The sequence below is a fragment of the Nicotiana tabacum genome, chromosome 17 (assembly GCF_000715075.1).
Source record: "Nicotiana tabacum cultivar K326 chromosome 17, ASM71507v2, whole genome shotgun sequence".
NCBI classification, from domain to species: Eukaryota; Viridiplantae; Streptophyta; class Magnoliopsida; order Solanales; family Solanaceae; genus Nicotiana; species Nicotiana tabacum.
Window position 1 is genome coordinate 73,472,053 of NC_134096.1, and position 12,598 is coordinate 73,484,650.

The 12,598-nt window shown below is 35.2% G+C and overlaps 1 protein-coding gene across 5 annotated transcripts; it reads right to left on the reverse strand.

Annotated features, from left to right (window-relative positions):
- Positions 1-4,115: 4,115 nt before the first annotated feature.
- LOC107803606 (LOB domain-containing protein 10-like) lies at positions 4,116-7,794 on the reverse strand. Of its 5 annotated transcripts, none has more exons than XM_016627357.2 (3): positions 7,635-7,794; positions 5,403-6,393; positions 4,116-4,437 (listed from the first exon to the last, which is right to left on the reverse strand). In XM_016627357.2, exon 2 carries the CDS (start codon positions 6,390-6,392, stop codon positions 5,454-5,456), a length of 939 nt encoding a protein of 312 aa, XP_016482843.2. In that variant the 5' UTR covers position 6,393; positions 7,635-7,794; the 3' UTR covers positions 4,116-4,437; positions 5,403-5,453. The 5 variants fall into 5 exon arrangements, with proteins under 5 accessions (XP_016482843.2, XP_016482841.2, XP_016482842.2 ...); XM_016627355.2 differs by having other exon boundaries at positions 5,403-6,402; XM_016627356.2 differs by lacking the exon at positions 7,635-7,794 and adding an exon at positions 7,348-7,612 and having other exon boundaries at positions 5,403-6,402.
- Positions 7,795-12,598: the final 4,804 nt, after the last annotated feature.

The window sequence follows — 12,598 nt, forward strand, 5'->3', positions numbered from 1 at the left end:
TAAAGCCGCTCTTCCAGAACCTTCAATTAATTTTGTACTACCTAATATTGTATTCAAATAGGCTTTTTTTATAACCAAATAAGAGAAATATTTCTTTACTCTTAGTATAGTGTGAGTGGTAGCACTATCTAGAAGACATATATCTTCATTACTCATGTTGGATCCAACTGAAGACTGGGAATTTATTTTCTTCATAAAAAAGTACATTATAAAAAATACGAAAACCTAACAACACTATAAGATAACTTAAGGTACTTAAAAATTAAAATAACTTAAGAAAGAACAAGACTATAAAAATACATAAATAAAAGCAACAACATAATTGGATTCACAGTAAAATGAACAAACTTTAGTTTTGATCTCCAAAGATGTCTCCAATTTTGAAATGAGTAATATCATCGAGGTCTTCAAAATCATCACCTTTAAAAGCATGATTTGCCTCGGCATTATCATCATATTTATTTGAAGGCCCCGCCTCAGCATCATTACGAAAGGTCAAGTGCGATTCCACTAGGGCACTAATAGAAGAGGCTCTAACATTATTAGCCTTTCTTTTGGTGGAGTTTTGATAAAGCATGGCAATATATTCAAGCGCACGACATTCATGTTTCCAGTGGCCTTTCATACCACATCGATGACAAATTACTGTCTTTGCCTCTTAAAGGATTATTTTAGAACCCATATTATTCTCCCATTTATAAGGACCACCACGATGACGATTATTATATCGTCCTTTGCCATGCCACATACATTCATATGGCCCTGATTTTTTTTTTTTTTCAAACTTATCACGTGCTGCTAGCACATTCGCTTCCACAAATGGAGCAAATTCAGCGGGGCGGGCCTCTTGATTTTCATCAAAAGAGTATTATGCTGCTCAGCCACCAGAAGGCATGAGATCAACCCAGAATATTTTCTGAAACTCCTTTCACGGTATTGTTCTTGTAACGCCATATTTGAGGCATGAAAAATCGTAAGTCTTTTCCCACAAATCCTCATTATTTATAGTTTCCCCACATAATTTTAATTGGGAAGTTATTCTAAATACATCAAAGTTGTACTCGCTTACGGTCTTAAAATTTTGTAACTGTAAGTGTATCCATTCATAACGAACCCTTGGCAATACCGTTACCTTAAAGTGGTCATACATTTCCTTCAAGCCAGTCCACAATTCAAGTGGATCTTTTACTGACAGATATTCAACCTTCAATCCTTCATCCAGATGATGACGAAGGAAAATCATAACTTTCGCTTTGTCTTGACTTGGCCTTATTACCTTGAGTAATGGTATCACCAAGTCCTTTAGCGTCTAAGTGAATTTCAACATCGAGAACCCATGATAAATAGTTTTTTCCAAAAATGTTAAGTGCCACAAATTCAAGCTTTGATAAATTCAACATAGTAAAAACGATCAAAGAAAATAACTCAAGTTAGAAAAAGTATAATGATGTAATGAAACAAATACCATAAGGCAGCGAGGATGAGATTAACAGTACCATCATATCCTTAATCTTTATTAATAATACTTATTCACGATCAACAACCAGTTATTAAGAATTAGATAGTATATGATCATGCTAGTTCTTTAGATAAGCCAAAAATATGGAGTCATAATGTAAAAGCATATAAGCATACATGGGTAGAGAATTACGTAATAAAATTGAAAGCATGGCATACATTTGTACAATAAATGAACACATAAGTTTGGAGCTATGTATGTCAAGTTTCTGTTATGTTTTTATATCATAAACTGAAAGAATTAAGGCACCAAGAAACCATATTAGATCTGTGAATTATATAACATTCATCTTTCCTCTAACGTAATACAAAGCATACTATAAGTAAGTCAAAAGGAAAAGATTCCACCTATACAGATACAAAGCGGCAGTACCAAAAAAAACTTTTAAAAGAAATATATCAGTTGATAAAGTGATAATAGTATGAATCCGATATAAGCGAAGGGCGAACTGATACGGTGTTATAAAATAAAAGCAATATAGTAAAATAAAGTAACAAGAACAAAGGTAATATAAGAGATGAGAGAACTCTTTTCTTTTTTTTACATCTGCGTGTCTTTACCCACTAGACCACAAGGCTATTTATAAACTTAAAAAAGTGAAATTTCATTCTATCAAACAGTAAGAGAAATGGGAGTACTTAACATCAAATAGCAAAAGAAATGGATGTCAGGGGCATCCACTCTCCCAAACTATTCACAACAAAAAATACCCCTTTTCTGACCTCACCGTGCAATTTTTCTACAGAAGCTATACGGATAACCTATCACTGTTGTACAGAAGACAAGCTATCATTTTTAATGCTAAGAATAACAAATCAAATTCAATTTCCTGATAGGCTGTTCTTAGTGATGTCACATTCCGAAAAAGTACAAACTTGGAACCTATGTTTAATAGCAACACGAGGAAATATTTCGGCGGTGCCAAATATGCCAAGCACCAAACCTTTGAACAATTCCAATTTTTCGGCAGTGCCAAACATGCTACTCAATATTAGAGGCCTGAATATTACTTGACAATGAGGGTGTTGGTTAAGATTATAAGTTGATTAAAGTGGCTTATAAGTACTTTTTATTTTATATGTGTTTGGTATATAATCAAAGTGTTTGTAAGTCTAAGTGTTTATAAACTAAAATCAACAATAAATCATAAGTTGGTCACCTAAAACTTATGGCTTTCAACTTGTAATTCAATACTTTTTGTTTGACCAGTTTATCTTTAATAATATTTTCTGATTTACAAAATATTTTTTCACAAACAAATTTTCTAACTTTCTCTTTATTTAATATTCATTGTTCATCTTCTTCTTTTTAATGAAAAAATCTTTTAATTTATAATCTTTCGTAAAATTTTTAAGAGTATTTTAGTCGGTCTAACAAAAGAACAGTTCAGCACCCCTTTTCTACCAAACACATCAATCAATTTTATATTTCTATCCAAATGCGTAAATACTTATTTGAAAAATCAATTTCAACACTTAAAAAAACTTATTAGCTTATCAACTATTTACATTCAGCTAATCCAAATAGGCTCAATATCTTATCTTTTTTTTTGCTTATTACTCGCGGCCATTACGCTCTATAATAACTAAGCACGAAGGTTACGCTCATTGTGCTCGCGTTTGCCATGCTCATATGTTTGTATTCTTGAAGATAATTCATCTCTTTCAAGAAAATCATAACATGTCAAACCCTAGTAAGGTTCTTCGTTAACATCGACTTAACCATATATTCACCTCTTTTGTGGACCCTCGTACGTCTTCTACTGAGGTTTTATCAAAATCAAGATCAGATGTCATTCAATGGAAGCAGTATGTAAAACAACAGTTGCTCAATTCCACAATCAGGTAAGGGATATGCTTCCCAAAGGGGTTGAGTAAAACCCTGATTGGTTAGGTAAGGACTTTGGAGGCTGGATAACTTTGAAAATTTCCCTCAAACCATAAGCCCAAAATCACCTAATACTACATGACAGCTACCTCTTACCTTCTTCCAAATATGAAATAGGGGCCACGTGCAGGTGACCAAAAAATTATTCTATCATTATATAGTTTTTTAGATTTTCAGTTCTCAATGTTCCCACTTGTGTGACTAGTTTAATTTACCCTAGGATCCATATATTATATAAGTGAAATAGCACATGGCCATCAAAGCCATTTCATGAAATCTATGAGCCCAACTGTGATAAAATATTCCATATTACTTCTATATTCAACGAAAGCTCTGAAAACTATAACAGCAAATATTAAATTTCAAATTTCAGTAGTAAAGATATAAAGAAGTCATGGTCAACGATCTCAGATACAAGGATGCATCTGAATCTATCTCATAAATTGAACAACTAAACGCTGATGTACTCATATGAATCTACCATTCTTTGTGTTGATCACTTATATATATATAGAAGAAAGATAAATGTGTTTGAGCGTCTACGTCGACTGCATTGTTTATGAAACTTAACACAGTTGACAGTTTCCTTTTCAATAACTATTTGTCTTTCCGAGTGAAAAGAATTGAGTTTATTACCACTTATTAAGGAACACAGTTTCACATATAAACTGTATGTATTACTCTACATGACTATATGACAGCGAGACAATTAATTAAAGCAAGCATGAAGCATCTATATTCAAACGAAAGACAACACTGTTTTTGGAATTAATGCTACTCCAACATTTAATAAAATGTACCTTTCCAGGAATAAACTGTGTTCTTCAAAACTCAAAAAGGGTCTTGACGAATAGAAATTTTGGAGTAGGAAATAAAGTCTAAAAAAGAACTGATACCTACAAACTTTAACGTTCAAGTTGAAAATACTCATTTCTCTCTGCTACTATCTCTCATGTCTCTTTGTACATCATAATCTCCCTTCTTCTATCTCATGTCTCTCTTTTTATACGCTGGTATATGGCATCAATTTGCTGCAGTTAAAAGGCATAGACAAAGAAAGGTTAGAGAAGGTTATTACCCAGCTTCCGTTTATAATACTAGTAATAGCTAGTCACTATATCCTCGAAGAATTGTTGCAACAAATAACTAACATACAACACAATGCAAATAAAACAAAAAGTATAAAATTCACAAGGAGAAAGACAAAACTTAAACAAACTTTGCTGCCCAACAAAAAAATGAACTTTGAATTTGTTAGGCAAATGACTATAAGATATGAAGTTTTCCTCCTAGCAGAAATTTATGTGTACATGTTAAAAACCAAAGAGAAAAGCAAGACCTAGTAAAGAAAGCTTGAACTGACTTGTTTTATTTAGCTCTCCATTTCCCCCACCTTTTATTGTATCAGTGAAAGCAAAAATTGCAACTATAGCTTCATAGAATGACTTCTAAAGCAAAAAAAAAAAAAAAAAAAACTACCAAAATAAAAGAGTAGAACCACTAACCACTCCAGAAAATAAAGAAAAAGTATCAAATATGGTCCAGTCTAATGTGGATGCTGCTACATTTGCATTTCATAATTATATCAGGATCCAATATTTTCTTCAGGATATATTGTTGGATAATCTATTGTTTGGCTGCCGACTCACAACAACCCCTCTCTTACCCATTACCGGGGGCATTTTCAACTTCAGCTTTATTTTACAGACTACCAAATTCGCACTGGTCCAGAACACATAAATTAACCAATAATATGTCAAGCTATTCAAGATATTTCACTATTTGGCTATGAAATGACAATCATTTATTTAATATTTGCTTTAACTGACTAAAAAAAGAAACCAACAATTAATGACAAAGAAGGGATGAAAACTTTTCATACATAAATGCAAGCCAACCATGTGTTTAGAAATCTCAATCCACAAAAGGACTTATTAAGCATATATATAAGGTAGGAAAATGCAAGGGAACTAGAGAAAGAAAAGGAGAGACTTACCAAGATCAAAAATGTATTTAATAAAGCTTTGTCAGCACAGTACTGAAGACATCAACATGAAGGACCGACGCTCCTTCCCTCCTCTTCGCTTTTGGCTCTCTGTTGCTGCCTCGGGGTCTCTGGTTGCTGCGGTGTCTGCTGCTGTGGTTGCTGTAGCAACAGCTGTGGCTGAAGATGAATCTGCTGGTGATGATGAGGATTATTTTGCTCCTGTTGCGGCTGCTGAATCAGATTATAAGGATTATTCTCATAGGAGCCCAAAGCCAACGAAGCTGATATGGGTGAAGAACTCATTTGGTGAAATCCAGTAGCAGTCACTGAGCCTGTTTCGTCAAACCCACTGTTAAACCTTACAATATCTTGTTGCTGAGAAGGATGCTGCTGCTGCTGTTGTTGTTGCTGTTGCAGCTCATAATTCCGAAGCATCTCCTGTTGTTCCCTTGCAGCCATTGCTGCTGCTAACTGCTGAGCTTCAATTGTCTGCTGCTGCTGCTGAGGGTCACGGATCATTAACTGACCACCATGAGGGACCCCAGTTGGCATTCCTAACATTGGGTTCATATTCAAAGGCATCATAGTACTAGAAGATGGATTATTCATATGATGCGGTTGGAGAAACCCTTGAGGTTGAAGAATTGGTAGCATTGCTGATGGCCCAATGTAGGTAGCTAATTCCTTTTTCGCATTCAGTAAATCATCTTGAACTTGCCTAAGCTTATGTTGAAGCAATGAAATAAGGCCAACACAACCATATACTGGGTCGCGCAGGCGATAGTCAGCCTCATAGGCAAGGGAATTCACCGCATCTTCCCTTTGAGCAGCATTGAGTTCGTTGAGTAATTTAGCCACGTTACTGGCACCGAAGACTTTGTGGACATTGGCGAATTTCTGAGGCTGATCTGGTGGAAAATACGGTGCAAAAACACACTCTTGGGTGCATTTTCGGCGTAAGAATTTGCACGCTGCGCACGGAGAATTTGACGACGACATCCTTCAGTTCCTAAATATTGTGTACACATCAATCCCAGAAAACACATAAAAAGTTTTTAAAGAACTAAAACTGATTATAAATGGAAGAGAATATATGGGTGTTCGCACTCATAAATATACTAAATCGATGCAAGTAGAGCATAAATTAATCAAGAAATGATTATAGACAGAAAAAAATAAAGAAAGGATATGTGGCATTCAACGAAGTTTCATTTACCGATTTTAGAGAAGCTGTAAGCCATTAATGGCTTAGCAAATCGAAGTGGAGATGGCAAGTTAATAAAATCATATACTACAGTAAAGCCTTTTCTTTTCTTATTATTTTCATTTTCATTTTCATTGTTATAATTAAAGGAAGCCAGAAAGCGTAAATATAGCAACTGTAGTGTGATATAGAAACATATCCGAAGTGTTTGATCCGATTTTTCCGAGAAACCCCGGAGTCATATTAAAAAGTTTAACGACGCCCTTTGCCAACAAAGAAAAACAATAAAAATATATAAAAACAACCAAAAACGAAACAAAACAAAATAAAAGCCAAAAACAAAAGAGAGGAAAAAGTGAAAAACAAGAAGATAACTAAGAGCAGGCTAAACTTGTAGTGTATCACAAAAGATGCCAAGGTAGCGAAGGAGACTTGAATGAAAACAAAACTTCACCTCACTCTCGCTTTTCTCTCTCTAATAACTTGATAAACTTGGAATGCAAGAAATCCTTTGCTTACGGATCTTTCTAGATCAAGGACTTCTTTTTATATCAAAATCACAGACTAATGGATTCTCTGAGATCCTTCCTTATCGAACCAGATAAAAAAAGATCAGAATAAAACAAATAAAAAGGAACCCAATCAAAAATCAAAAGACAAGTTCAAAAGAGTAAAAACAAGACGATAAAACAAAGGAGAAGAATAAAAGAAAAAAGTACAATAAAACGTGAAATCAGAAAACTCATTCACCTTCTTTTGTTGCAAACCCTATTCAGATCACTTGAAACCCTTCTCTCTCTCTCTCTCTCTCTCTCTCTCTCTCTCTCTCTCTCTCTCTCTCTCTCTCTCTCTCTCTCTCTCCTCAACTCAATTCATCTGCAAAGCGACCAAAAAATCGAATGAACAAAGAATGAAGGCTGGAACCTTCGATGTGATAAGAAAAATCGAAATCTATAAGCCGTATAAAATCAAAAAAGAAGAAAATAAGGAGAAATAAAATGGATAACGAAAGTGTTGAAAAGATAGGAGGAGTGAACCTTGGGATGAGAGAGGAGGTTTAGGGCTGGAGTCCGAAAGCTCTTGATCCGATCTTCACGTTTCACGATCCTAGTAGAAGAAGAAAAAGAAAAATGAGAAAACCCAGCTATTCTTTTTTTATAGTTTTATCACTGAAATAAGAATGAGAAAGAAAGAGGTATGAGAGGAGTGAAGATAAATAAATGAAATGATTAAACAAAAGTGATTATAAATGATTAAAAAATGAATAGAAGTCCACGTAATCTAATTAGATTACATGAATGGTCTTGATGTGATCAGAAATGCAGTGTTGACCGTCTGATCCTTTACCCTGAGTGATGAATAAATGCGACTCTGTCGAGGAAAAATTAAAATAAATGTAACTCTGAGTTACCTCTTTGTCCCTGCGCTAATTTCATTTTTTTCCCAAATTACCCCTACACTGAGGGGTGTGCTTAGAAAAAAGACTTCAACTTGCATAGAATCACAAAACTACCCTCACATTAATTACTTCCTCTAACGATTAACATATCAAATCTATTGTAGGATTTCTTGGCTATAATTCAATTGCATTGCTGTTAAAAAGATCAAATTAGTCAATAAAAATGGTAACAGACCAACATAATCTTGGTAACTAAGTTAACCTACAGAAAATAATTAATTGGCCCTTTATAAGGCTCACATAAAGTTTTACATATTATTTATTGTGTTAAGTACTTCGCCCAATACTTCACAATAGAACTACAAAGCAATTGTAATATGGCCAAATTTTCATGACATTTGCCATGACATAATATCCATTATAACAAATTTGTAGTTCATGACATTTGCCATGACATAATATCCATTATAACAAATTTGTGGATCATGACAAATGTCATGACATAATATCCATTATTAGGCCAAGGATTTCTTGCTATAAATAGAGGAATTTCTCCTCATTTGCAAACACATCAATTCAAGAGCTTTTCACTCTTGTCTTTCTTTCTCCTCATTTATTTCATTATAGAGTATTTTGTAAGAGAGTGAGTGTTGGGAAACACTTGTGTGAACCCTTTGTTTGGAGTAATCTTGTGAGTTTATTCTCTTGGGGTATTTGGGATTAATTAGAGTATTTACTCTAATTTTGTACTCTCTTTTGTACTCTTGTTGGTATAGTGAAATTGTTTCTCTCCGCTTGTGGACGTAGGTCACCTTGACCGAACCACGTTAAATTTGTGTCTTTTTTATCTTCTTTAATTGCAGTTATTATCAACTTTCATTGTCTTTGTTATTGTCATTATACCATTATTTGACTAAACTTCGCACTACCCGGGTTCCCGATCCTAACAAATTGGTATCAGATCCAGATCTAACCGGGTTAGTTTAAATAGCCAAAATGACTCTAACAAAGTCTTATGTTGAAAAATTTGACCGAAGTGCAAACTTCGGAATGTGGCAATTAAAGATGGAAGCTATCCTAATTCAGGATGGCTTAGATTTGGCACTGCAAGGAAAGGAGAAGATGCCGGATAAAATAACGGACGAGGAGTTTGGCGTCATAGACAAAAAGGCAAAAGCAGGTATTATTTTAAATCTTTCAAATAAGGTTTTGCGTAAAGTTGCAGCAGAAAGCTCAGCCAAAGGCATATGGAAAAAGCTTAAAACCCTATATATGAAAAGAACAGTAGAAAACAGGCTTTACCTAAAGCAAAAACTCTACACTTTTCGTATGGCTGAAGATACCTCTATACTTACTCATCTTGATACTTTTGATTCTCTTCTTATGGATTTAAGTAACATAGATGCTGAAATCAAAGATGAGGATCAAGCTGTGTTATTGCTTGTTTCCTTACCCCAGTCGTTTAAACATATAAGAGATACTATGCTTTATGGAAAGGATAATATCTCTTATAAAGATATCAAATCTATTTTGAAATCAAAAGAACAAATAGATAGAGATATTACTGGAAAAACTAGTGGGAACCAAGGAGAAGGCTTATTCATAAGAGGTAGATCCAATAAGAAAGATTCAAGTAGTGAGAAACCTAAATCAAGGTCAAAATTCAGATACAGAAATGTCATGTGCAAATATTGTCATAAGAAAGGTCACATTATTTCTGAATGTTTTAAATTGAAAAACAAAGAAAGGCATACAGAAAAGAAAAATGAGCACAAAAATACTGACACTGTCGAAGCAAGTGTAGTTGCTGATGAGACTGAGGGAGCTATTTTTTTAGCAACTAATAATAGTTTCAAATCTAACAATGAGTGAATTTTAGATTCGGGTTGTTCTTATCATATGTGTCCCAGTCAGGATTTATTTACCACATATGAATCTATTGGAGGTGGAGTTGTCTTGATGGGCAACAATGCTGCCTGCAAAGTTATTGGAAAAGGTACAGTCCAAATCAAAATGCACGATGGTGTGGTGAGAACTCTCACCGATATTAGACATGTTCCTGACTTGAAGAAAAATCACATCTCTTTGGGCACTCTAGAATCTCTTAGGTGCAAGTACACAGGTGAAGGTGGAGTTCTGAAAATTTCTCATGGTGCTCTTTTGATCATGAAAGCACGCAGATCTGGTACGTTGTATACTCTTTTGGGATCTACTGTTACAGGTGCTGTTGCAGTTTCAATATCAGATAAATCAGATTCTGACATTACCAAATTGTGGCATATGCGATTGGGGCATATGAGTGAAAAAGGTCTTTCCATCCTCAGTAAAAGAGGTCTCTTATGTGGCCAAAGTATCGAAAATATGGAGTTCTGTGAACATTGTGTGTTCGGGAAGCAGAAAAGAGTCAGCTTCAAATCTCCAGCGATTCATAGAACAAAAGGTACTTTGGATTATATTCATTCAGATCTTTGGGGTCCTTCACGTATCCCATCAAAAGGTGGTGCCAGGTATATGTTAACTTTCATTGATGATTATTCAAGGAAAGTTTGGGTTTATTTCCTGAAAAATAAAAGTGATGTTTTCTTAAATTTCAAACAATGAAAAGTTTTGATTGAGAAGCAAACAGGAAAACAGGTTAAGCGGCTTAGAACAGATAATGGCTTGGAATTTTGTAATGATGAATTCAACAAATTTTGCAAGAATGAAGGAATTGCTCGACATCGTACTGTGAGAATGACACCTCAGCAAAATGGTGTGGCAGAAAGGATGAATAGAACTCTTTTGGAAAGGGCTCGTTGCATGATTTCAAATGTTGGGTTGACAAACGCCTTTTGGGCAGAAGCTATCTCTACAGCTTGTTATATTGTCAACCGAGCTCTTTCTGCACCTTTGAACTTTAAGACTCCAGAGGAAGTGTGGTCAGGTATTCCTGCTAATTATTCTGATTTAAAGATATTTGGTTGCCCTGCATACATGCATGTAAATGATGAAAAATTAGAGCCAAGGGATAAAAAGTGCATTTTCCTTGGGTATGCATCTAGGGTGAAAGGATACCGACTATGGTATCCTGATCCCATGGCACCAAAATTTATAATTAGCAGAGATGTAACCTTTGATGAATCCTCTATGTTACATTCTAGAAAAGTGTCTTCTAGTTCTTGTGATACAGATAAAGGAAAGAGTACACAGAACCAGGTGGAGATTGAGATTCGCATTCCTTCTGAGCCAAGCTCATCAACTTTGGAGAAAAATACAGTGAAACTCCTGAAGTTGAGACAGAAGCTGAAATTCCTGAAGTTGAGACTCCTGAAGTTGAACTAGAAGAAGAGGAGTATTCTATAGCCAAATATAGACCAAGAAGAGAAGGTAAACAACCATTAAGGTTTGGAGATTATGTTGTATTTGCTTTTTCAGTTGCACAGGAAACTGAAGAAATTGGAGAATCATCAAAATATTCAGAAGCAGTTTCTGGTGCTGACTCAGCCAAGTGGCTGATTGCAATGAATGAAGAAATTGAGTCTCTCCACAAGAATGGTACTTGGTCTCTTGTGAAGCTGCCATCAGGAAAAAGAATTGTTGGTTGCAAATGGGTCTTCAAGAAAAAGGATGGCATTCCAGGGGTTGAAGATGCGAGGTATAAGGCACGATTAGTTGCAAAGGGCTATAGTCAGGTACAAGGAGTTGATTTTAATGATATTTTCTCACCTGTTGTTAAACATAGCTCTATTCGTGTCTTGCTTGCCTTCGTTGCCATGTATGATTTGGAATTAGAACAACTTGATGTTAAGACAGCTTTCTTACATGGCGAACTTGAGGAACAAATATACATGCATCAACCCGAAGGATTTGAAATTGAAGGAAAAGAAGATCATGTTTGCTTGTTGAAGAAATCCTTGTACGGATTAAAGCAGTCTCCAAGGCAATGGTATAAAAGGTTTGATTCCTTTATGTTGGGTCATGGTTATTCGAGGAGCATGTATGATAGTTGTGTTTACTTCCGGAAGTTAAATGATGGTTCATTTGTGTACCTATTATTATATGTTGATGACATGCTCATTGCTGCTAAGGATTTAACAGAAATTCACAATTTGAAAAGTCAGCTGAAAAGTGAATTTGATATGAAAGATTTGGGAGCAGCTAAGAAAATCCTTGGCATGGAGATCAAAAGAGATCGAAAAGTCAACAGGCTATTTCTGACCCATAAGAAGTACTTGGAGAAAGTCTTGAAAAGGTTTGGCATGAAAGATGCTAAACCAGTTAGTACCCCTCTTGCTGCTCATTTTAAGTTATCAGCTGCTCAGTGTTCCCGCAGGCAGAAGAAGAAGAGAGGTACATGGCACAGGTTCCTTATTCCAGCGCAGTCGGCAGTATTATGTATGCAATAGTTTGTACAGTCAAGACATTTCACAAGCAGTGAGCGTGGTAAGCCGGTATATGGCTTGCCCTGGTAAAGCACATTGGCATGCTGTGAAATGGATTCTCAGATACTTGCGAGGTACTTCAAATACATGTTTGGAGTTTGGGAGAAATACTAACACTTTGGTTGGTTTTGTAGACTCAGATTATACAGGTGATTCTGACAAAAGAAGATCACTGACAAGC